The following is a 26139-nucleotide window of genomic DNA, read 5'->3' as shown; positions in this document are numbered from 1 at the left end:
AAAAACTTCACTGTGTTTTGCTATTCTGGTTAAAGATTTTTTTCAAATGAAAGCTTGTTATAATTTCACCTAGGTATACAAAATACTAGAAACTCTAGGACACATTGGTAAGATCGAAATTGCTCGTGTCCCTAAACTAGTATGTTCTTCTCTAGTGATAATCGTAGTTCTAGTTCCATTTATCTTATTGATCCAAAGTGTCTAGTGACAGAAATAACACAGAGAAGTCTCTGTTTATTGGTGTGTATGTGTATATATGTATACATATATATATGTTTTTAATAAAGCCTTTTTATTTCCCAAGGAGCTGGAGTCTATGCAACAATGTAATTTGGTCTGATTTTACAGTTGTCATAGGGAAGGCAGTGATTCCTGATCAGGAAAACAATCTCAGAAACATGTGGACTGATATTGAGCTGCTAACAAATGATGATACAGGAAGTGGATACCTAAGTGTTGGTTCAGGAAAAGAACACGGAACTGCTTTATATCAAGTAGATTTACTAGCAAAGATCTCCTCTGAAAAGGTAATGGTTATGTCACTGTTTTCATTCACAAAATTTTTACTGTGTTTAGTAAGACTGGTAGCCACATGGTAGTTGTTTTATAAATGAGTATAGTCCTTTCACCGGGATTCAACGTTTAGTGTCAGGTTACTGGAAATTTCCATCTGAATTCCCTATGCATCATTTTAAGGTCAATACTCCAAACCTAAACTTTTCATAATTCCTCTTGGCATTTTAGAAACACAGATGTATGCAAAAATGATACAAAGAATATCTACCACCAGCTTAGGAAGTGAAACATTACCTAGAATTGAAGCAAGCCCCTGGGCTCCCTCCCTGATCCCAAGCTCTTCTCATACTCCTACCACTGAGGTTGAGATTGTCCTATCCTTTCCAGGAATTTCTCTCTGTATTTTAACTTTGTTCTTTTAATAACTACTCCACCATTCTCATACCAGGCTTGAAACCTTATTCTCTGCCATCTATGGAAAGTATTGCTATTTGATTTTCGTTCTCAGTAATTTGCTTTTGATAAAATTTTGGTGATGATGGCAAACAAATGTTTCTTTTAGAGAGAGTACAAATGATCTTCTGTCACAGTATTATAGCCCAGGATTCCTCTACTTCTCATAGTACGTTAATGTAATGTTTTAATTAGCTGATTAAGGAAAAAAGTTTTAAAAGAAGGAAAGACCAGATAAGATTTGTAGTTTTTAGAGCTAGAAAGGGAGGGCCTGAGTCTCTGGGAACGTTGTTCATCAAAGGTCTCAAAATGTAGGCTTTTGACTTTTGCTTCAGATGAGCGTTAAAGACGCTAGCAGATAGAGATTTTCAAAAAATCATTCTTTACGCAACTTGTGTCCTGTTGTCAGCCTGTACTGCTTTATGGCATTTGTAAATCATGGAATTTATAAATATTATGAATAATACAAATAAATTTTAGTCCTTGGTATTTATTTGTAAAAGGCAAGAGTGTAAAGAATACTGTAGGTTCTATAATGAGGAAATGGTGTTTCTTTATTTTTTATTATTACCAGCAGCCTTAAAAGATGGAAGTGGCCCAGTCCCCTCTTGATCTCTGAGGGCTACTGTTGAAAAAGAATAGTATGTATGGAGCTTTGAATTCAGTTAAGAACTGAAATTTCATCAGTTGTTAGCTTGGGGCATTACTTGAAGCAAATACTGTGTTTGCAACCCATGCTTGCATTTGGTAGCTCTTTTTAGGATTTTTCCTTAAAGTTAGACAGGACACAGCAATAAAAAATACCTAGCTGTGCAAGTCAGTGTGTGCCAAATACCAAATGAATGGTACAGACAGTACATATAGTAGGAGTTCAGAGAATGGAGAGCTCACTGTGGGTTGGGACAATCTAAGGAGCATTTCATAAACTAGCACCTGACTTGGGCCTTTAGAAGAAGGGGAAATGAAAGCACAACTTAACCAAAATATGTGGAATGCAGCAAAATCAGTGCTTAGAGGAAAACTGCATGCATATATTCGGAGAAGGCAATGACACCCCACTCCAGTACTCCTGCCTGGAAAATCCCATGGACTGAAGCCTTCCAGGTCGCTGAGGGTCGGACAGACTGAGCGACTTCACTTTCACTTTTCACTTTCACACATTGGAGAAGGAAATGGCAACCCACTCCAGTGTTCTTGCCTGGAGAATCCCAGGGATGGGGGAGCCTGGTGGGCTGCCGTCTATGGGGTCATACAGAGTCGGACACGACTGAAGTGACTTAGCAGCAGCAGCAGCAGCATGCATATATTAGAAAAGAAGAAAAATCTAAAGTCAATAATCTTAAGTTTCCAGTTAGGAAACTAGAAAAAGAAAATGGACTTTCCTTGTGGTCCAGTGGTTAAGACTTTACGCTCCCGATGCAACAGGCACAGGTTCGATCCCTGGTTGAGGAATTAAAATCCCGTTGCACAATGCGGCCAAAAAAAAGTCTCAAGGTTAAGAGCAATCCAGGCAGAGAAAACAGCCTTGGTTAGATCCCTGGGAGGTGTAGCACAGTTTCTTCTTTGGTGTAACTTTTCACTGTTTGAAGAGGTTAAGAGTGTAAGAAGAATCAGAATGTAGTTTTCAAGAATTACACCTGCAGAAGGTGGCCACTGAAACAGATGTAATATGAGCCAATTTATCAAGCATATGCTATAGACTAGGTTCCCTTCTAAGCCCTGTGCTCTTGTTCAGTGGCTCAGTCATCTCTGACACTTTGCAACCCCATGGACTGCAGCATGCCAGGCTTCCCTGTCCTTCACTATCTCCCTGAGTTTGCTCAAACTCGTATCCGTTGAGTCAATGATGTCAGCCAACCATTTCATCCTCTGTCACCCGCTTCTCCTCTCCTTGATCTTTCCCAGCATCAGGATCTAAGCCCTTTATATGAATTAATTCATGACTCTCCAAACCAGCCAGTGTTGTAGGCATTATTATTGTTTCTGGTTTACTAGAGAGTTAGTTGAGCATTTGCTTGAGATGACTCAGCTAGTGAGTGACAGCATTCTCAACCACTGAGCTGTCCAACTGCTTCGAGGTACATATGTGTGGGAACCTTTAATCATCAGAAGCTGCAAACTGGAGACTCATATTTGGCTTGCAGTGTTTTTTAAAATGTTGACTGAGCTGCCAATATTTAAAATGTAGAATATTTCACATAAAGATGCAGATTGTCTTGGTAAATTGGAAGCTGTGGCCATGCCAGGGTCACCTTTCCATGGGGCTTTCATTTTGCTGACTCTAGTTTCTGTAGGGCCTTGTGTCCTTCATTTCACAGTACACCACAGCCCCCCTCCCTGTTGTAGCCCGGACACTGAGACTTTATGCCAGTATTGGTTCATTCACTTGTGTTAACACCTGCTGGTTTCTCCAAGCATAAGGTCGACCCTTAGGAAACAAAGGCTTGTACTTGGGAATCCTTTGCCCTGTGCTACGGCAAACAGAGGAGCCTGGCGTGCTGCAGCCCACAGGGTTGCAAAGACTTGGACATGACTTTGAGACTGAGCAACAACAGCAGAAGCAACCCTGGACTATATCCCTGTTTCGGGTTCTGATGGGATTCAAGATGTATCATAGAAAGAAAAGCTTGGGACTTCCCTGATGGTCCAGTGGCTAAGACTCCACGTTCCCAATGCAGGGTTCAATCCCTGCTCAGGGAACTAAATCCTATATGCTGCAACTCAGAGTTCGCATGCCACAACTAAAAACCCTGCATGCCACAAAAAGATCCAGGATCCTGTGTCCCACAACTAAGACACGATGCAGCCAAACAAATAAACATTAAAAAAAAAAAAAGAAATGCTTGACTACGAGGTTATATGGGCTCAAGAAAAGAGGCCTGTCAAGTGAAGTTTTAAACTTGGGTGCTTAGGATTATGATGACATTATTAATAACTATTGTTAAACATGTATAAAAATGCTTTATTTTAGTCCTACTTTTCCCTCCTCCAGGCCTCATTAAATCCAAAAATACAAGCATGCAGCTTAAGTGATGGGTTTATTATTATAGCAGACCAGTCGGTGATACTGTTGGACAGTATTTGTAGATCTCTTCAGTTACATCTTACATTTGGTAAGTCTAACGTAATGCAGTAAACAAATTAGAAGTCAACTATATCTTGCTACTAATTTCTACAGCATTGCCTTTTCTTTACTCCGTTATTTATAAGACTTGAAATTAAACTGATTTTAAGAAATGAATCTTGAGTACGAGATGGAAAGGACGCTGAGATGATCCTTTCTGTCAATAAGTCTAGGGAAAAGCATACTAGGAGAGCAACAGTTGATTTGCATGGTTTTTGTATTAGTAGAAAACTGGGCTTCCTTGGTGGCTCAGTGGTAAAGAATCCGCCTGTAATGCAGGAGACACAGGTTTGATCCCTGGGTCAGGAAGATCCCCTGGAGAAGGGCATGGTAACCCATTCCAGTATTGCCTGGAGAATCCCACGGACAGAGGAGCCTGGTGCGCCACAGTCCATGAGGTCGCAGAGTCAGACACGACTGAAGCGACTTAGGACACATGCATGTTCAAGTTCCTGGATCTTGTGTATAATTTCAATACCATCAAGAGATATTTGAATACTTCTAGCACTATAAATGTTTAAAAAGTGCTTATGAATGAATTCCTGTTGGATTAAAGAGCCTTAAGTATGTATATGCAAATATGGACTTAAGAGTAAACTAAGGGACAAACAAGTCAGAGGTTTTGTTGGAAAATAGGTGAAAATATTGTGAAACTTTTTCTGAAATTTTGAGAGAAATTGAAGTGTTTGTGTGAGAACAGCTGAAAAGTAATGACTTATTTTAAAACAAACTTACCTGAAAAGGAATTAGAAGGTATGCACGTGAAAACAAAATCTTGATCTCAACATGTAGGAGGAAAACCCGTATTTTGTGTAATCTTAGCATATCTACCCTGATGGGGCCACAAGGTTCAGTTTCACCGATGGAAAGTGAGACTCTGTCTACATATAGTACTCTGTGTACAGATATTGCTAGTGAAAAACTTTAGTTATAAACAATTTACATTCTACTGCCTTTTGTCTTAGTCTTCCCCTTGCAGTCTTCACGTCCCCCTGGCCTTCTTGCTGTTGTGCAGACAGTAACTTTGTCACCTCCTTCAAATTTTTGTTCAGATCTGACAAAGGGAGCTGTCCTGAGCACTCCAATTAATACCACATGGCTCTTCCGAGCTCTGTTTCCCTCCTCTGTATCACTTTGTTTGTGTCATATAATTAGATTGTTATGCTGACTGTTTATCTTCTATTTCTGCCTTAGCATTTGAGTTCCATGAAGATGGGACTCTTGGTAATATTCTCAGATGTATACAGAAGGCCTTGAACAATGCTTAGCCTATCAGTGCTCAGCAAATATTTATTGACTAAGAGTCAGTAGCATTCCTTTCGACATTAATCACTACTTTCCTGAAATACTTAAAAGAAGGTTCTTAAATAGTTGACTTTTAATAACAAAATTTGCAATTTTTGTATTGAAAATAAACATTTTTGGAGGAAGCTTGGCATAACTTTGATTTGAAATTTTCAGATACTGAAGTGGACGTGGTTGGCCTGTGTCAAGAAGGAAAGTTTCTTTTGGTGGGGGAGAGAAGTGGCAACCTACATCTTATTCATGTAACATCAAAGCTGACATTACTCACCAATGTAAGACCTTGTTACCTTGTTATGTTTTTCATATCCATTATCTAAATTCTAAACTATCTCTTAGCTAAAAACTCTAGCAAAGCATTGCTTGATTTGTGTTTCAGATTAAAAGAATAATGCTTCTTAATGTTGAATTTAAGAACCATAGCTTAGAAACTGAAAAAAATGCACAACCTAAAAGTTGAGAATTATGTGTTATTGGGTGGACTTTCTGAGAACTTCAAGCCCAGGGGGCAGTTTTTCAAGATAGCTCTGAGGGACTGCTCTGAAAAAGTAAGGGAGGAACTAGGATATATAGGAGTTTTGCAAGACAGACCATATAGTCGGAACATCAAAAGAGCACTGTTAACTAAAGAAAATCAGGTATCTCAGGTTAATGAATTTAGTGTTTTCTGTGTATGGGAAGATGCAAGAGTGGGCTCACCGAAATCATTCCTTGATTTATGCACCTTTACCACCCAGGGCCAGTATCAGGTGCTTCCCCATCCAGAGTCCCCTCAGTGTACACTTGGAGTAGCTGCCGTGGCTGAGGGCTGGCCAGTGGGCAGCCTGTTCATCTTCATCCTGAGTTCCCTCCTGGCTGGATGTGGCCGCAGCATCCTTTGCTGATATGGCAGGCAACATTTTTTAATCCACAAAACATGACATAAGTGCAAAACTGAAAAATTGCAGTTTGAAGACTGTATACTTGTCCATAATAGTTTTCCATTTCAAGACTAAAATGTTTGGGATATAGGTAGAATTATTGCTAATGATAATTTATAACCCTCGAGTTTAAAGAAAATAATCTTTGATTGTATTTTTCTGGGTTTAATCTTATCATTTGATATTAATTTGTAATTAGGCATTTGTTCAGAAAGCTAACGATGAAAATCAGTGTACTTACCGGAATCTTGTTATTGAGAAAGATAGTTCAAGTGAGGGTAAGTTTTTAAATTTCTTTTTTAATATCTTCTTAATAATGTTCAGTTAAAAAATCAGATTTGTATTTAATATATTAGATAAATTAATTTGCTCTAGGTGGCTCAGTTGGTAAAGAATCTGCCTGCAATGCAGGAAACCTGGGTTTGATCCCTGGGTTGGGAAGATCCCCTGGAGGAGGAAATCAACCCACTCCAGTATTCTTGCCTGGAGAATCCCCGTGGACAGAGAAGCCTGGCAGGCTATAGTCCATGGGGTCACAAAGAGTGGGACATGATTGAGTGACTAACACACAAAGTTAAACTTTTGGAGTGCAATTAATATTGTTTTAAAAAATAAGTTTATTTTAGATCTTTTCAGAGGCTTAAATGTTAACTCTTCTTAAATAATATATCCTAAACTTTTTTCATAGTTTTAAGAGTTCTGTAGATAATTAAGGATACATAATATTCTTTTAAAATGTTCCTATGGATTTTAGTATATTTATTATACTTCCTTTTAACAAATGTTAACTGGACTTTATTTTGATGTAGCTGAGATTATTTTTTCCTGGCAAATGAAGTTTGGTTTATAAAAGTTTCTAAGAAGTAATTTTGTTTTTACAGATAATTTACCAACTCTTTATAAATAACTTTTATCTGTGTTGCTACTATGTTATTTGGTTATTAGACTTTAAATGAGCAGATGGACATATTTTTAAGCTAGATCCAGACTCTGGTTTAAATTTTATATTGATGTGCCTTTTAAAGAAGCTGGCTTTATTTTATTTTAATAGATACCTATTATATGCTGCTTCTTACAAACAATGGACTTTTTTGTATTACGAACCTGCAGCTTGTAAAAATTCAACAAGGTAAGTAATGTATTTTCTTATTACTGATTGGCAGTGAATTTTTTTTTTTTTAGCAAAGGGCTCTTTTTTAATCAATAATTTTATTAATTTTTTGTTTTCACTGGGTCTTCGTTGGTGAGCATGTGCTTTCTCTATTTACAGAGATCAGGAATTCTGCTCTCCCATTGGGATGTGCAGGCTTTTCATTGTTGTGGCTTCTCTTCCGGTGGAACACGGGCTCTAAGGGAGCATGGGCTTCAGTAGTTGCAGTTCCTGAGCTGTAGAGCACAGGCTCTGTAGTTGTGGTGCACAGGCTCAGTTGCTTCTCGGCATGTGGGATCTTCCCAAACCAGGAATTGAACCTGTGTCTCCTGCATTGGCAAGCATAGTCTTTACCGCTGAGTCACCAGGGAAGCCCCACAGCAATATTTCTTACGAGTTTTCCAAGTGATTTTAATATAGTCTCTGAGAATATTTTAGTGTAACTCTATTCTTTGATACTGGATATACTTTGAGTATTTGTAATATACTTATTCTCCAAGTTAGGGCTGCAACAGAATCTGAAGAAATATTTATTTATAGCCTTCGAGGACTTTACTACTTAGTCGGAGAGACGAGCGATATGCTAGCATAGTAATAAATGCTTTTTGCTGGAATGAATGAACCTGTAAACTGAAATGATTACGTTAATAATTAATAATACAGGGCAGTAATCTAGAGTGTGTTAGTGAATTGTGTGGATCTTATATCCCTCTGAGCTGGCAGAGATTGAGGAATTGATTCCAGGGATGTATTCAACAATTGCTTTTTAAAGATCTACTATGTGCTAAGAAGGCTTCTCAGGTGGCACTAGTGGTAAGGAACCCGCCTGCCAATGCAGGAGACGTAGGAGATAAGAGTTAGATCCTTGGGTTGGGAAGATCCCCTGGAGGAGGGCACAAAAACCCACTCCAGTATGTTTGCCTGGAGAATCCCATGAACAGAGGAGCCTGGTGGGCTACAGTCCATAGGGTCACAAAGGTCACAAAGAGTTGGACCCAACTGAAGCGACTGTGCATGCATGCATACCTGTGCTAAGAGTGTGCCAGATCCTGGGGATATGAGGAGGTTTAAGATACACGGTTCTCTAAAGTTTGATGAAGGAGCCAGACAAGTGCCACAGCTCTTCCAAAAGGGAGTGCAAAGTGAAGAAGACACCACAGGTAGCACTTCAGAGCTTGCCTAGGAGAGTTGGGACAGGGAGAAGACTGTGAGTAGGAAGAACCTCGGTGAGCGAACGTGTGGAGACGCACTATAAGGATGTAAGACCCGCTGGCGGGTGCCCTGAGTACAACATGCCATCACAGTTTATTTCTTTGGTCAAGGGCAAAACTGAAAAGTCACCAGCACTTTATTAACTTCTGACCAGTTGTTCTTCTCACTAGATTGTATATAATTTCATCCTGACACAAAAGGGGAGACTCGTATGTATTTTATTTCATAGTATAAATTTAGCCTACTTTCTCTTTTTTCATGCAGCGATTGAAAAGGCAGACTTCAGTACAGCTAAGACGGTAAGAAGACAAAACCACACTGTCTTCTTAAAACTTAAATGCCAGTTTAAAAAAGTGTTTCTGCGTAATTGTCTGATGGTCGATTTGGGGGAATTAGCATGATGAAACATTTTAATGACATTCCCATTAAAAGATACATTTGTAACTGTTGACTTAACTGATTTTTATCAATCTTTCCAAGGAGTTTGGAATATGGAGCATATATATAACATTCTTTTTTTTTTTTTTAATCTTGCAGTTACAAGGACAAATCAAGTCCAGCTTTACTTCTACTGAGAATTATCATACTCTCGGTTGTCTCAATCTTGTGGCTGGTGATTTAGCAAGCGAAATCCCTGTGATAATTGGGGTAATTCTTTTTTATATAAAATGTCAAATTTCTTTTTCTGAAATGTTTCTTCATTAAAACATAGTTTTGGCAAAATTTTGAATTTGTAGTGTATAGCAGAGACAGGGAAATTAGAAAATTTCATGAAATTAACTCATTAAGTTAACTAAGTTTCTACATTGGAAAAACTATTGCATCTTTATTTTCACTAATCTCTACCTGACATTTAGCATGTCTTTCAGTTAGGGCTTCCCAGGTGGCTCAGATGGTAAAGAATCTGCCTGTAATACAGGAGACCTGGATTCAATCCTTGGGTCCAGAAGATCTGCTCAAGAAGGGGATGACTTCTAGTATTCTTGCCTGGAGAATTCCATGGAGAGGAGCCTGATGGGCTATAGAAGTCCATGGGGTTGCAAAGAGATGAGCGACTAACCCTTTGACTTTTTGCTTCAGCTATGAGTGCAACAGCAGCGAACAAAACATCTAATATCATATTCACGTAGTAGGCAAAACTTCTATATTGTATTATATTATTACAGCATTTACAACATTTTTGCTTGCCAAATTTATATATTAAGCAAGCATTTTTCCCCATCTAGTGAGTGTATCCTGTTCAGTATTTCACTGGGCTTCAAATATTTTGAAATGAATATTTATGAATTTTTTTCAAATAGTAGTTATTTTAATGACAATACTTCATCAAGCACTGTGTTTGTCTCATACTTCTAGAGGAAGTCTTAAAGCTTATCTGGTGTCTCTAAGTTGCCTGAACGTGCCTGCTCCTTATTAAATGTTCGTGTGGTAGGAGTTCACTGTTGTTTCCTTTCTGTTCTCTTGAAAACTAAGAGAGGAACAGGATGATAACAGCTAGCTGAACTTGAATATATATAAATGTATTTTGAAATTAGTCACATGTACAACTTTGATGTTTCTACTTGGAAGAGAGCTTGGGTCTAAAACCAAGTTTGTAATTGACATACTGTTTTCACTTCTGTAGGGAACTGGCAATTGTGCATTATCAAAATGGGAGCCAGATTCTTCAAGGAAAGGGATGACAGTTAAGAGTGTTATTGATTCAGAGATTATCAAAGGTAAAAATAAGTTAATGAAACTATTTTTGGTAATTGAAAGTGAGTTGTTATTTTCATGTCGATATGCTAAGTCTAGCATGTGGACGGGCCATTTTAGCAAATAACTCTTGCACACAAGCCAGCTTATTAGTCTATGATTGTCTGCGTATTTGACTTCGTGGAGTGTTGCAGTTGTTACTCTTCATTCTGGGAGGTTTTTTGTTTTAGTAGTCATCCAGAAAAGTAGAGGGGAGGGAATAAATGGGAATGGAAACTTTTTGTTTACGTGTACTTCTGCCTTTTCATAAGTATGTTAGTTTACTGTCTTAAATATGGCAATACGTAACCCAGAAACGTAGTCCTTACACACCTTGCTTTCTCTTTTGTAGGTGCAAAGAAGTTCCAGCTAATAGACAACCTACTTTTTGTTCTTGATACCGATGTATGTTTCTGATACTTCGCCTTAAGTATTTTCACTTGGTATTATATTTAACAGTGGAAATATTGTTAAACTTAACCAAGACAAGAACTTTAGCTGGGGTGAATTACTGTCTTGTGTAATGTACTTTATTTCAGTTACATATCAAAAGATAGATTCCCAAATGTAAATTTTTAGTCATTAAAAGGATGTATCAATGAAATGTCTCTTTTGCAGAACGTGTTGAGCTTATGGGATATTTACACCCTAACTCCCATATGGAACTGGCCCGTGCTTCATGTAGAAGAGTTTCTTCTCACCACAGAAGCAGAGTCACCTTCATCAGTCACCTGGTACGTTATGACACTCACATTGATTTCCCTTCTGTTAGAACCAGGTTTCTTGCCTGGTTCTGATCAGATCTTTGCTACCCCGTGGTCTGTACAATCCATGGAATTATCCAGACCAGAATACGGGAGTGGGTAGCCTTCCCTTCTCCAAGGACTCTTCCCAACTCAGGGATTGAACCTAGGTCTCCCGCATTGCAGGCGGATTCTTTACCAGCTGAGCCACCAGGGAAGCCCCGTTATGTGTTACATTGCAAATAACTGTGAACAGACTGATAGGGTAAAGACTATTTCATTGTTAGCCATTAAGAACAAATAGGTTAGGCAACAACCTCCGAGTGAAAGTGTTAGAAAGAGTGTCAGTCTAGGCCATAAACATTGAGAAGTCAAATTCATTATCTTCTGTGTGAATAAATTTTTGTACGAGGATATCACTTTGACTTAGCTTATGCCTAGCAACTGGCTTATGTGATTCACTTAAACCTTTTCTCTTTCAGGCGAGGGATTACAAATCTCAAATTAGTGGCTCTGACAACTACTACTAATAAGAAGGTTTGGGAGAATTTTTTTCATATTTGTCCATATTATGTGTTAGAAATAGCATTAATACAAAACTAGTTGTTAAGTAGTGCTCGAAATATATTAGCTCTTAGTTCACACAGGTACTTGACAGATCAGAAATAACCCTGCAGAGCTCTTTTTTCTCATCTAAAAAAAAAAAATAGTATAAATCTCTGTTCCATACTTTAATTGGAGCATTTCCACAAGAAAATGGTTATTATAGTGATACTTCATAGTTCTGACACTGAGGAATTACATTTGCCTTAGTTACATTTGCCTTACATTTACATTTGTCTTCCAGATTACATTTGCCTTAGGTTCAAATTGTAAAATGGACTCCAGGTAGTGGATTTAGAAGATGAGATAGGATGTAATTTTATATGTAACCTTTAAATAATACGGTAACAGATTTACTTATTTTTTCATTTAACTTTGTATCAAATGTTTTCATCTATGTCCTGGGTTGTGAAGTGCTATCTTGTGCTTATAGGTTTATATTGACCCAAGATATTCATTGCTGTCCTATTTTTCTTAGATGAAAAACCTCGTGGTCTGTTCATTACCTGCAATGGAAATACTGTATTCTTTGGAAGTATCTAGTATTTCTTCTCTGGTGCAAACAGGAATTAGCACGGTAAGGTGACATGTATTTTGAACTACTTTATAGCAACAACAACAAAAACAGTTAAGAATAACTGAGTCAAAAATGAGTGGAACCTAGTGGAATACCTGGATAGATCTCAGGTTTATAACCATATTTATTGTTAGCAGAGGTCCTGAGATACATTTATTTGTAGGAGGTCAGTTTTCATTTAAAAAGACAAGAAAATTAATTGACTAAGATGTCAGTCAATTGCATATTCAGTTTTCTTGTCTGTTCACAGGGAATATAAATGATCGTTAATTTGGTAGAGGTTATCACTTTTTACTTATTTTTTAACTGTTATCCTAAAAAATTTTTTTTTACTATGTTTGATCTCTTTTTTATACACACGCCCTGTATTTTTTCCAAACCATTTGGAAATTACTTACAGACATCATAACCTCTCATCTCTAATTTCAGCAGGTATCTGCTAAAGAGTCAAGCCATTCTTCTAAAACATAGTCATCACACTCACAACATTTAACATTAATGCAATATTATTGTGAAATACGCCATCCAAATTCAAATTTTACCAGTAGTGCCAATCACTTGAGAACTTTTTTTTTTTTTCCTAACCTAGGATTCAGTCAAGCATCACAAATTGAATTTTGTTGTTGTGGTCACATGGTGGTTTACTTTGATCTCTAAAACTTCCCTAGTCTTATTTTGGTCTTTTCCGACACATTTTCTTGAGTACCAGTAGAATGGTTGAATGTTCCTCCACTTGGATCTGTCAGCCTCGTCATGATTAGATTTGTGCTGAGCTTTTCTGGCCAGGATCCTGCATAGGCGATATTGTGTCCTGACTGGATCACATTAAGGGACTCAAGTTTACTCGTCTTGTTATTGGTGCTGTTAAATTTGATCACTTGGTTAAAGCAGATCTACCAGATTTCTTCCTTGTAAAGGTATACGTTCCCCCTGATAATTAGTAAGTAATTTCTGTGGTACTATTTTGAGACTATGGGAATATTCTTTTCCTCAACAGTTTTTCCCAGTAATTTTAGAATCCATTGATGGATAATTTCTGCCTAAACCAGTTGTTACTGTAGTAACTATAAAGTGAATTGATTCCATTTCTCAATTTTAAACATTTTTGTTCTTGTAGGATACCATATACCTTCTGGAAGGAATTTGCAAAAATGATCCAAGGTAGGTCACATTTTGTTTATCAGATACATCATTAAATAACACCACAGTTAAATTTTATTTACTAATATTAAATGACAAATGTCAATATTAACATTTTTTTTCAGTCTGTCTGAAGACTCGGTCTCCATTTTAGCACTCAGATGTCTTACAGAAGCTTTACCAGAAAATAGGTAACTTCTCCTTTTCTTCTAAGCCTTACCTTAATGAAAGACTTGAATTCCCTGACTAATAAAAATTTTACTGAAATTTCTTTTCAACTTTTCAGATTGAGTCGGTTACTTCACAAACACAGATTTGCTGAAGCTGAGAGCTTTGCCATTCAGTTTGGACTAGATGTTGAGGTAATTATTCATGTGTTCATTCATGCATTGAAAGCATTTCTTCATGTACTAGAGGCTAAGGAGACAAACAGGTAAAACATGATTGAAATTTAGTGTGATCAGACCTACAATTAAGATATGACCAAAATAGAGGAAGGGATTCAAAGGAGAAATTGAACTTTTAAGTAGGGTGGGAAGACTTCCTGGAGGAGGTAATTTTATGTCATATCTTGAAGATAGTCCTGATAGTCCTGGGAGAGGAAGGGAATTCTAAGTATTAGGACACATGAAGAAAGTGAGGGATGGGACTTCGCCAACCAAAACGGGTGGGGTTGCAGCTTTGATTCCTGGTCAGGGAGCTAGGATCCCTCATGCCTGGAGGCTGGAACACCAGAGCATGGAGCAGAAACAACATTGTAACAAATCCAGTGAAAACTTAAAAAGGAAAAATTCATCCCTTATTAAAAAGAAATTCACACATATTAAAAAGAAAGAAAGTGGGAGAGTCTTACGGTTTCCAGAAACTCCTAGTAATTAGTCAGGACTAGGTTCAGTGTGCATAGAAAAAAAAAAGGAGATGATGGAGAAGGTCAGAGTCTGGAAGGCTTTGTGTGTACTGCAGAGGATTTAGGTTTTGTTCTGCAGGTCATAGGGAGCTACTAAGAATTTCAGTGTATAAAGAGGGGAAATTGATAATGGAATTGAACCCATATCTCAGTTGGAAGACTGAGCCAGTGCAAGGAGGTAGAGACGTACAGGACGGAAGGCCAAGAGAGGTGTGTAGAAGGTAGAAGCCGTGGGGCTCAGTGATCAAACGGGGTGATAATGTCGGGAAGGGGCTTGCAGGACTCTGCTCAGCACACTAGTTGGAATGTGATGATATGACTTAAAATGAAGAGTGTTGTGGAAGAGTTAGAGATAACATATAAAGGGTTCTGCCTATGAACATTGCATGTGTGACTTCCCTAGTGGCTCAGTGGTAAAGAATCTGACTGCCAATACAGGAGATATGGGTTTAATCCCTGGTCTGGGAAGGTCCCACATGCCAGCGAGCACCTAAGCCCGTGTGCCACAACTAACATATAAAGGGTTCTGCCTATGAACATTGCATGTGTGACTTCCCTAGTGGCTCAGTGGTAAAGAATCTGACTGCCAATACAGGAGATACAGGTTTAATCCCTGGTCTGGGAAGGTCCCACATGCCAGCGAGCACCTAAGCCCGTGTGCCACAACTGTGGAGCCTGTGCTCTGGAAGCGGGGAGCCGCAACTACTGAAGCCTTGTGTGCCCTAAGGTCCATACTCCCCAACAAGAGAAGCCACTACAGTGAAAGGGCCATGCAGAGGGTAGCCCCTCTCACCGCAACTAGAGAAAAGCCCTCACAGCAGCCAAGACCTAGCACAGCCAAAAAATAAAATTATATGTTAAAAAAAAATTGCATGTAAGGGATCTTATAAAATGAGGCTCTCTGATAGGAACCTGGAGAGTGATCTGAGCTGAATCTAGAGGTGGATAACACGGGAATGGCTCTGACCTCTCAAGGAGAATGTGGAGAGTCAGAAGAGATCTGAGTATGAGATACAGGGCACCACCACATGGAACATAGAGGAAGAAGGGCGATGAACACATTTGGGAAGAAACCCACACAAATGTGCAATTGAAGAAGCCAAGGAAGAAGAAACTTTGAAGTTTAGGGAGGAGAATCCCTGGCGGTCCAGTGGTTAGGGCTTCTTGCGTTCACTGCTGAGGGCCTAGGTTCAATCCTTGGTGGGGGAACTGCGGTCCCATAAGCCATGAGACATGGCCAAAAGACAAAAAGTTGAGTGGAGAGTGATCGGCAGTTGCAAATATTACCGATAAAATCAAGCATAAAAACTGAAAGTTGTTGAATTTGGTGATGAGGAATTCATTGATATCCCCTGAAAAGTCGTGGTAAGTAATGAAGGAGGAAGCCTAGTGGTAGTGAAGAACTAATATTTCCTTTGTGGGTGGTGAGTATCCACCTGTTTGTTGTTAAAAGAAATGTATCATTTTGAGGACTTCCCCACTGATCCAGTGGCTAAGACTCTAGTAATCCCAATGCAGGGGGCCCAGGTTTGATTGTGGTTAGGGAACTAGATCCCCACATGCTGCAACTGAGAGCTTGCATGCTGTAGCTAAAGATCCTATGTGCCACAGAGACCTGGAGTAATCAAATTTTTTGAAAAAGGAATGGAAAAATGTAGCATTTTATATTATATAACAACCTAAATGGGAAAAGAACTTGAAAAAGAGTAGATGCAGTGCATATGTATAACTGAATCATTTTTCTGTACACCTGAAATCATCACATTTGTTAATCAACTATACTCCAATAATTAAATAAAAAGTTTAAAAATATAGCATTTTAAAACACACAAAAGAATTCCATTTATTGTTTAAAAGTGTATATGAATAAAGAAGTAAGTAAGTTAATGGTATAACAAGCACCAAAATTAAGATAACAGATACTTGTAGTTTAGGGATGATGTGTTTGGAAGAAGAGAATGAGATCTTAAACTATGTTAGTAATTGCTGTGGCCAGCACAGCAGGTAGGGAATCGAAAGTGGTCAACGCACAGTTTGGGAAAAGGAAACTAGAGACAGAATTAAGTCTTAAAGTTGGGACCGGGGGACTCAAGACCTCTTGGGTCAAGAGCCCTGTTCCTTGGAGCCACATCACTTTTATTTAGTGTCTTGGCAAGCAGAAAGTATCTTGTGTTACGATGAAGTCCGCCTCCTGTGTCCCCGGTCACGTCACCCATTTTATTGATTACTTTAAACTATCTTTGTTATTTTCTTGTACAAGGGCTATCACCTAGCTGGAGGTCATAGACCCACATATGCCTTGGAAAAACATCTTAGTGTGTGCACAAGCAGTGTTCTGAACTTGCGCTGACCCAGCACTCCAAGGTCCACAGTATGTTTTTCCTTAGCTTAGCAGAGTGTGACAACCCCAACTGATCAACCCGATGTACTTTTATCTGGGTTATGCTGTATTGCTATATTTTGCTTTTATTCTTTTCCCATGGCCATTTTCTCATGGCTTAGCCAGAGCAATAGGCAGCTATTAACCCTGCAAGTAATGTGCTTTATTTTTTTTTATTTGAGTGATAAATATACAGGTATTTGTTGTATTTTTATCTTTTTAAACATCTGAGAGTTTCTCATTTTTAAAAAGGTAAATAGAGCAAAAAATCAAAACCAGTGAAAGGTGTTTTCAGGTACTGGAGTCACAGAACTAGAGAAACTACTCTTTCATATCTTTTTTTTAAATTTTATTTTTCTCTTTTAATAAAAAAAATGGGTGTACATGTGTTCATATGTACATCATGTGTACATATCATTTTTAGTTTTTGGAACCAGAAAGCCCATGTTAAAATTGGTATTTTGTTTATAAGAAAGGAACCTGAAGTACTTCCCTGGCAGTCCAGTAATTAAGACTCCATGCTTTCAAAGGAGGAGTCTCTTGTTTGATCCCTGGTCGGGAAACAGATGCCGCATGCCCAAAAGATAATTAAATAAAATTAACAGAAAAAAGAAACCTGAAATTTTGGCTTTGTCTATATTCAAGTTGTTTCTAGCTGCTAACGAACCTTTGATGGAAAACTAGACATGAAACATAATTGTGTGGTCATCTTCTAAAAACCAGCTCCATTTATTAAAAACAATTTTAATTAATTTGGCTGCGCTGGATCATAGTCGCAGCACACGGGCTCTTCAGTCTGTAGCTGCAGTATGTGGGATCTTTGGTTGTGGTGTGCGAAGCCTTAGTTATAGCGTGTGGGATCTAGATCTCTGACCGGAATCGGACCTCGGCGCCTTTCATTGTCCGCATCGAGTCTTAGCCGCTAGATCACCAGGGAAGTCCCTCCATTAACTTTTGAACAGCATAATTTCAGATCCTCTCTTGAGTTTCAGGGTTTTTGGAGGGGGGTTGGAAATTTTTATTTTGTTTACTTATTTATTTTTGGGTGTGCTGGGTCTTCATTGCAGCATGCTGGCTTTCTCTAGTTGCAGCACATGGGGGCTTCTTGTAGAGCACAAGGCTCTAGAGTGTGCAGGCTCAGTAGCTGTGGCTCACGGGCTTCTCTAGTTGTGCCGTGCAGGCTTAGTTGCCTCATGGCATAGGGATCTTAGTTCCCTGACCAGGCACTGAACTTGAGTCCCCTGCATTGGAAGGTAAATTCTTAACCACCAGAGCACTTGGGAAGTCCCAAGTTTAAGTTTTCTCAGCCATACAATAGGGATCTTAGTATTAACCCGTAGGATTATGATGAGGTTCAAATGCCTACTTACATTTTTATGAGAATTAACTGAGATAATTCACATAAAGCTCTTAGTATACTACTGGTCACGTCTAGTGAGGACTCAGTAGAAATGATTTACATAACTTTGCAATCTGGATTACCTTTCAGTTATCTAAGTGTTACCTTTTTTAATGCTTTTTAAAAAAAAATATTTATATTTATTTATTTATTTGGCTACACCAGGTCTTAGTTTTGGCATTCAGGATCTTTAGTTGCAGTGTGTGAAATCTAGTTCCCTGACCAGGGATTGAACCCAGGCCCCTGCATTAGGAGCACAGAGTCTTACCCACTGGACCACCAGGAAAGTCCCAATGCTTATTCTTGAACTGCATGAATATTCACTTTTTTCTTTTTTTAGCATACAGCATAAGGTTTCATCAGCAAGTGTTGTTTTGCTTCAGGTTTCTTGATGTGGCATGTTTATATTACAGCTTGTTTACAAAGTAAAATCAAATGATATATTGGAGAAACTAGCTTTGAGTTCTCTGGACACCAGTGAGCAGACTGAATGGCAAAAACTTGTAAATGAAGCTAAGGAAAATCTACATAAAATCCAGGTATGTTTTCGCTGTTGAATACTAGAATATTCAGATTGATGGACTGATCTGCATTGTGTTGCCTTACCATGCCTGGCATTTATGCAACAGGATGATGAGTTTGTGATGAATTACTGCTTGGAGGCTCAGTGGATAACCTATGAAACCACCCAGGAAATGCTAAATTACGCCAAAACCAGGGTAAGTTTTTCTAATGTTTGTTCATGTTAATTTGTCTTATGCAAAAGAAATAACTTCCAGAAAGCTGAATTGTTTTTCTGTCAGTGATCTTTTAAAAGTGCATTTTTAATACATATATATTTTTACTGTTCCAAATGATGCCATTTTTTGCTATAGATTGTTCTCACTGATCTTTGAATGAATACTATTGCTGGTTATATTCCTTAAAATCAAGGTGTAATAGATGGGCAAAATGTGAGCTGTTTTCATGAAATGCATTATTTTTAAGATATATAATTTCTTTATTCATCTCAGAGTTCAGTGCAATTTTTTAAAAATGATTTTTTACTTTAATTCACAGAATGGAGAACCTGATATAGCCAATATTCTAACTATGTTTCTTATTCATCTTAGCTTTTGAAGAAAGAAGATAAAACTGTTCTTGTCTATTCTGATGGCTTAAAAGAGGTAATTGCATTAGATTTATAGGTTAATTTGGGGATGAATGTACTAATAGAATATGCTTTTGACTTCAAGATAGGTCTGTACTTTTTCAAGAGCAGGTTACTTTAATACATTTTTCCTTATTGCAAAATGGGAATAATAATAGTACTTAAGGGTTATTTTGAATTAAAATGAAATATTTCCTAAGTACTTTTACATAGTGATTGCTACCTCAAATAATTATAAATTATGATGATAGTTATGATGGTGTCAAAAAATATATGTGTGTGTACATGTACATACAGATCTTCCTAGACTTATGATGGAGTTATGTCCTGACCAACCCATCATTAAGCTGAAAATATCATAAGTCAAAAATACATTTAAGAAACTTTCCTGGCAGTCCAGTGGTTAAGACTCCATGTTCCCAATGCAGGGGGCACAGCTTCCATCCCTGCTCAGGGAACTAAGATCCTGCATGCAGATTTAAAAAATACATATAATGCATCCAACCAACTGAACATCATAGTTCGGCCTCGCCTACGTTAAATGTGCTCAGAGACTTACATTAGCTAAAGTTGGGCAAAATCATCTGACTCAAGGCCTACCTTGTAATAAAGTGTCAAATAGCTTATGTAATTTATTGAATACTGTACTGAAAGTGAAAACACAAAATGGTTGAAAGGGTATCAGTTGTTTGGGATTATGTGGCTGAAGGGGAGCTACACCATCTTAATTCTTCCCAGCATCACAAGAAAGTATTGTCTTGTATATTGTCATTAACACAGGAAGAGATCAAAATTTGAAGTGTGGTTTCTATTGAATGCATATTGATTTTCCACCATCATAAAGTCAAAAAATCTTAAGTTGAACCATTGCATGTCAGGGACCATCTATATAATTTTTAACTCTTATCTCAAAGTAAATGTTTAGTACAGTCCAGCTAGGTTTTACCAGAAGGTCATATTTATAAATCAGTGGGAAAACTAATTGATTTTGAAAGACACTTTCCCTGCTAAGCTTTAGTCACTTCCTACATCATCCATTGGGATTGAAACATTTGGAAGGCAGATTTAAAGGCACGGTTCCTCCTCTTTGCAGTTTTTTTGCAATGACTGTGATTGGAAATGTTTCCATCAGTCCAGGTTTTATGTTTTGTGCTAAATAAAGGCAGTCATATTTATGGGTATTGACTTGTAATGCAGGATAAAAGGAAAATATGTGCAAGACTTCTAAAACAGAATGCCTAATTTTGGGTGTTTTTTATTTTAATGTTACTGCACACAATATTCAGACTGTGGGATTTCTTTTTAGGTACTAAGGGCTCATGCAAAATTGACTACTTTTTATGGAGCATTTGGACCAGACAAATTCAGGTGTGTACATTCCCATTTTTAAGTTTGGACTGTCATAAAAGATACAGCAATGCTTTGAATGAATTTGTGTTTCTAGGGAGTGAATGATGGAAAACGTTATCTTCCCTGCTAAACTTTAGGCACTTCCTACCTCATCCAGGTAAGGCAGACCACCTTACCTGCCTCCTGAGAAATCTGTATGCAGGTCAAGAAGCAATAGTTAGAACCAGACATGGAACAACAGACTGGTTTCAAATTGGAAAAGGAGTCCTCAAGGCTGTATATTGTTACCCTACTTATTTAACTTATGTGCAGAGTACATCATGTGAAATGCTGGGCTGAATGAAGCACAAGCTGGAATCAAGATTGCTGGGAGAAACATCAATAACCTCAGATATGCAGATGACACCGCTCTTATGGCAGAAAGTAAAGAAGAACTAAAGAGCCTCTTGATGAAAGTGAGAGGAGAGTGAAAAAATTTGCCTAAAACTCAACATTCAGAAAACTAAGATCATGGCATCCAGTCCCATCACTTCATGGCAAATAGATGGGGAAACAATGGTAACAGTGAGAGACTATTTTTTTTGGGCTCCAAAATCACTGTAGCCATGAAATTAAAAGACGCTTGCTCCTTGAAAGAAAAGCTATGACCAACCTAGACAACATATTAAAAAGCAGAGACATTACTTTTCTGACAAAGGTCCGTCCAATCAAAGCTAAGGTTTTTCCAGTAGTCGTGTATGGATGTGAGAGTTGGACTATAAAGAAAGCTGAGCGCCGAAGAATTGATGCTTTTGAACTGTGGTGTTGGAGAAGACGCTTGAGAGTCCCTTGGCCTGCAGGAAGATCAAACCAGTCAATCCTAAAGGAAATCAGTCCTGAGTATTCACTGGAAAGACTGATGCTAAAGCTGAAACTCCAGTACTTTGGCCACCTGATAGGAAGAACTGACTTATTGGAAAAGACCCTGATGCTGGGAAAGACTGAAGGCAGGAGGAGAAGGAGATGACAGAAGATGAGACAGTTGGATGGCATCACCGACTTGATGGACATGAGTTTGAGCAAGCTCTGGGAGTTGGTGATGGACAGGGAAGCTTGGCATGCTACAGTCCATGAGGTCACAGAGTTAGACATGACTGAGCTACTGAACTGATAGCATCCATTGGGTTTGAAACGTTTGGAAGGCAGATTTAAAGGCACATACCTTTGGCCATAGCAATTCACTTCTGGAAATTAATTCTATTAGATATACTAAGGTGTGCCAAGAAAGCATTTATAAATATGCAGTATAGCTACTTCAAACATAAGTTTATTTATCATGATAAACTAACAACGAAGGAAGCTTTATTTTTTTCCTTGTGGCTCTTCAGTTATCCCAATACTATCATTAAACATTCTACCTTTTCAGTGCTGACTGAAAATGTTACCTTAATTACATATTAAAATTCTCATGTGTATTTAAGTTTCTGAAATAAAATTGTGTTCACTTGATCTCATCTCTATTCATTCACCAGTATTCAATAGTTTTAATTAAGGTAGCTTTAAAGTGTCCTACTTTGAAAGAGTCAGAATCAGCTTATTCAGTTTTTTAAAAATCTTATTTTTGTTGGATTTTTTATTATTTTTTTTAAATGGGAATGTGCTGAACCTAAGATCAGTGTGGGGAGAACCACTATCTACAATATCAAATCTCATATTTAACGACAGTATGTGTCTTCCTTGGAGGAGGAAATGGCAACCCATTCCAGTATTCTTGCCTGGGCAATCCCATGGACAGAGGAGCCTGGTGGGCTGCAGTCCATGGGATCACAGAGTCGGACACGACTTAGCAACTGAGCCCACACGCACGTGTCTTCCTACTCATTCTGTTCTTTTCTTATATTCCTGAGTGATAGCTACTCAGTTATCTTCATGTAGATTTTGTATACTTTATGTGAATTTTGTTCTTTCTTCCTATGATTACAAATGGAACTTTATCATATTCTCAAAAGAATATAGAAGCTATTGATTTTTTAAAAATTACTTTTAAATCAGTTACCTTATTGAACTCCTTTTTTTTCCGCTTAGAGTAATATTTCAGTTAATCTTGCTTTTTCCAAGTATATTATTATATATGCAAATAATGATAATTTTGCTTCATTTTTTCCTCATTTCTTGCCCAATTTCATTGACTGATACTTGTAGAACATTATTAAATAATGGTGGTAAACAGACATCCTTCTGTTATTCCTGATGTTAGTGAAAATGCTTATTTTGTCTTATTTAATCATGACCCAGGCCTGTAGAGTATTGTCTTTTTGTCATTTTAAGGAAGTGTTCATCTTGTATTTCTAAGCTTTAATTAAGACTGTGTAGTCACTACAGCATTATTGATTATAGCAAAAGACTGGAAATAACCCTAAGATTCACCTGTGGGGGGTTTAGTTAGATTATAGTAAATCCATGCTGTGGAATCATATGTAGTCCTTAAAAAGAATAATAACTATATTTACTCGTTTGGTACAAGTGCCAAGATAAGATAAAATGAATTTTTTCAAGTATAAACAGTATATATTAAAAATTCATGGAAATCATTCATTTAAAATTTAAAATGGTTGCTTGAATATGTAGTGATTATTTCAGAAAGGGTCTATAAGAAGAGCTGTGCCTTCTGGGGGAGGGAAATACAGGAATTCTATAGGTCTGGATAAGAAGGAGACTAACTGTATAATCTTTCATATTTTTTTTTAGTTAAAATGCATAATGATATCCACTTGTATAACCTTAATGTATATTTTTAAACTATTAGCTTCTTTCCTCTTTTTGACTTTGCAGTGGTAGTTCTTGGATTGAATTTCTGAATAATGAAGATGACCTTAAGGATATTTTTTTACAGCTGAGAGAAGGAAACCTTGTTTGTGCACAGTACCTCTGGCTGAGACATCGGGTAATTTCTTTTGCATTTTTTTCTGAATGGTTTTATAGTTCCCTAGAGATGTTATTGACTCAGTATTGGAAACAAATGAGGTGGCAGGAGTGACTGGGCAATGGGGCGTTTTCAGACGGTTTTGATAAAAGAGAAAACCATCCTCTGATGATATTAACTCAGAGGAAATACGATGATAAAATAGGAATTTACGTTGTCTCATCATTCAGAGTCTAGTTGGCTCCTAAACTTAGCTCAAGAGGTAACATTCTATTAAACAGCTTATTGACACAGTTTATTCACACCTTTGTTAATGGTGGAGAGGGTAGTCCTATTGCAGCTCAGATAGTGGAAAGCGTTGCTTATTAGAGTTGCTGCTCTAAATCACCTGAGTAGTGATATAGGATATTAAGTCTGAAGAGCAGGATCTGGGTGTGAGGCTGTTAAAGACACATGCTTGTTAGGGTTTATACTGTCAGCTTCAGTTAAGTTTTCCTTAGAATGGCATCTCTGCCAGTTCCTCTGCCTTGATTTATTAACTCGTACTTGCTGCCGTGAGGTTTCATGGAATTTGGCTACCAACTCGAATCATTTGCTTTAAGGGTCAGTATTAAATCAGAAAAATATTTCTTGAAATAATTTCCTAATAAGTCTTTCCCTCTTGAGAGGCTCTCAGTTTAAATTTGTTAGATAAATCTTAGTTTCTCACTCTATGATTTAGGCAAACTTTGAAAGCAGATTTGATGTGAAAATGCTTGAGAACTTGCTCAACTCAATTTCTACACCAGTCTCTCTGCAAAAGCTTTGTCCATGGCTTAAAAACGATGTGATCCCATTTGTGAGAAAGACTGTACCTGAAGGACAGGTAAGTTGTTGTCAGTGTTTCCACTCTGGATGATTCAATTTTATTTTTTACTTTATATTGTTAAAGATTAAGTCATGCTAACACCAGGTAGTTCATTTTAGTATCTCTTTTGAAAGATTATTATGGAAGTTCTAAATGATTTCAGTGATTATCTGTTTGTACTTTATATGATGTATCTATTTCAGAAAATTCTTGCAAAATGGTTGGAGCAAGCAGCCAGGAACCTTGAATTAACTGATAAGGTAATACCAGTATACTTAGTAGTAAAGAGACATTTCAAGTACTCCCCATTTTACTTTAAAAATAAAAACATTATTTTTAATGATTTCTAATATTTTTTTAAAGGCAAACTGGCCAGAAAATGGGCTTCAACTGGCAGAGGTATTTTTTACAGCAGAAAATGACTTGGGATTGGCATCTTCTTGGAGTTGGAGTTCCTTGGTATGATACAAAAAAGAAATTTTTAGTAATAAAATATTTGATTCTTTACCGTCTTAGCCTCCAAGGGAGCCCAATTAAAAAGTATTTAATTTATATTAAAAAGTTTGTCTCTGTAGTTAGACATATCTGCCTCTTACATTTTCTTTCTGTGTGTTCTTTTGTTGTGTACATTTACAATCCACAAAAAGGAAAATTAGCTTTTTTTCTTCCTGATGTTTCTGTCACAACTTCAACCTGTCCTAATGCACTGTTTTTTTCTTTACTGAACCAAAGGGAAACAATATATAAACATACTCCTAAGTAGTCTAGTTGGGATTTTATGCATTAGTAGCATTTCATAGTCCTTTAAAAGGCAAAACTTAATAATGCATTAGGATTAGTTTTTAAAGGCTATATCAATCAGATTTATTTTTATTTAAACTAGTAAACTACTTCTAGTTTTGATTGCCTTTCTTAGACATTCCAACAGTCATAATGGCTTAAGAATTAAAGAATTTTTTAAACGATCAAATTGAAAAAAGGTTGGAACTTTCTGACTAACCAAAACAATAGTGACGCTAGAAGGAGAACTGAGAGCAGGAATATTGATGTCACATATAGTGTTAGTTTGAGATTAATGAACTGAATTCATTTTTTGGTTTCTAAATTTCTTAAGTTTATTGATTTTTCCCTTCATATTTCTGAAAACTAGAAAGCATTCATTGTATTTTTTTAAAAAAAGTGCATTCTTGTATTTTAAAAAATGTTTGTTGGGGGGGTACCATAATTTAGTTTATAAACGAATATTGAGACACCTCAATATATAATCTCAACTCTGAGGTATCAAGTACTTAAGGACCAGAAGGTATGACTTTTTGGAACATATGTACATTATGAAATTACACTTACTCCTTAATCCTCCTGCTTTCTGATACAGCAGTTTCTTGTTATTATTTATATTTACTGATGATTATATACTATTAAGAATAAAATAAGAATTTTTTCTGTAGGTTGCAAGCAGTATATTGATATTATATAATCTTTATATGTTATAATGTATTAAGTATATTGATCATTATATATGTTTTTCCACGAGAGCTTTTCCTCTTTCTCTTCCCTAATTGCCTTTTATCAATTGAAAATTCTGTGTCTTGTATATAGCTCTAGGAAATGTCATAGCTTTATATCTGGTTTTCATCTGTAACTTTATATCTGCATGGTTGGAACATTGAGGACCATCTAAATGATGTTTGTGTACCTAAGTATATTTGGGGTTCTGAAAAAAATGTTAC

General features: G+C 37.2%; 1 protein-coding gene across 1 annotated transcript in view; it reads left to right on the top strand.

Annotated features, from left to right (window-relative positions):
- The first annotated feature begins 398 nt into the window (after positions 1 to 398).
- KNTC1 (kinetochore associated 1) overlaps positions 399 to 26139 on the top strand; it is a 65740-nt gene continuing 39999 nt past the window's right edge. Inside the window, exons 1-23 of the mRNA XM_052654808.1 lie at positions 399 to 527; positions 3962 to 4082; positions 5555 to 5670; positions 6515 to 6593; positions 7367 to 7444; positions 8942 to 8976; positions 9215 to 9325; positions 10302 to 10395; positions 10764 to 10816; positions 11030 to 11145; positions 11637 to 11691; positions 12236 to 12334; positions 13452 to 13495; positions 13600 to 13665; positions 13761 to 13836; positions 18574 to 18699; positions 18790 to 18879; positions 19273 to 19326; positions 20617 to 20678; positions 23472 to 23583; positions 24284 to 24427; positions 24613 to 24669; positions 24773 to 24868. Of these exons, the coding sequence (XP_052510768.1) occupies positions 399 to 527; positions 3962 to 4082; positions 5555 to 5670; positions 6515 to 6593; positions 7367 to 7444; positions 8942 to 8976; positions 9215 to 9325; positions 10302 to 10395; positions 10764 to 10816; positions 11030 to 11145; positions 11637 to 11691; positions 12236 to 12334; positions 13452 to 13495; positions 13600 to 13665; positions 13761 to 13836; positions 18574 to 18699; positions 18790 to 18879; positions 19273 to 19326; positions 20617 to 20678; positions 23472 to 23583; positions 24284 to 24427; positions 24613 to 24669; positions 24773 to 24868 (2013 nt within the window). The remainder of the gene's footprint in view (positions 528 to 3961; positions 4083 to 5554; positions 5671 to 6514; positions 6594 to 7366; positions 7445 to 8941; positions 8977 to 9214; positions 9326 to 10301; positions 10396 to 10763; positions 10817 to 11029; positions 11146 to 11636; positions 11692 to 12235; positions 12335 to 13451; positions 13496 to 13599; positions 13666 to 13760; positions 13837 to 18573; positions 18700 to 18789; positions 18880 to 19272; positions 19327 to 20616; positions 20679 to 23471; positions 23584 to 24283; positions 24428 to 24612; positions 24670 to 24772; positions 24869 to 26139) is intronic.

Source organism: Budorcas taxicolor, chromosome 17 (assembly GCF_023091745.1).
Source record: "Budorcas taxicolor isolate Tak-1 chromosome 17, Takin1.1, whole genome shotgun sequence".
NCBI classification, from domain to species: Eukaryota; Metazoa; Chordata; class Mammalia; order Artiodactyla; family Bovidae; genus Budorcas; species Budorcas taxicolor.
Note: the sequence above shows the minus strand (reverse complement) of the source record. Positions and strands in the feature narration are given on the sequence as shown.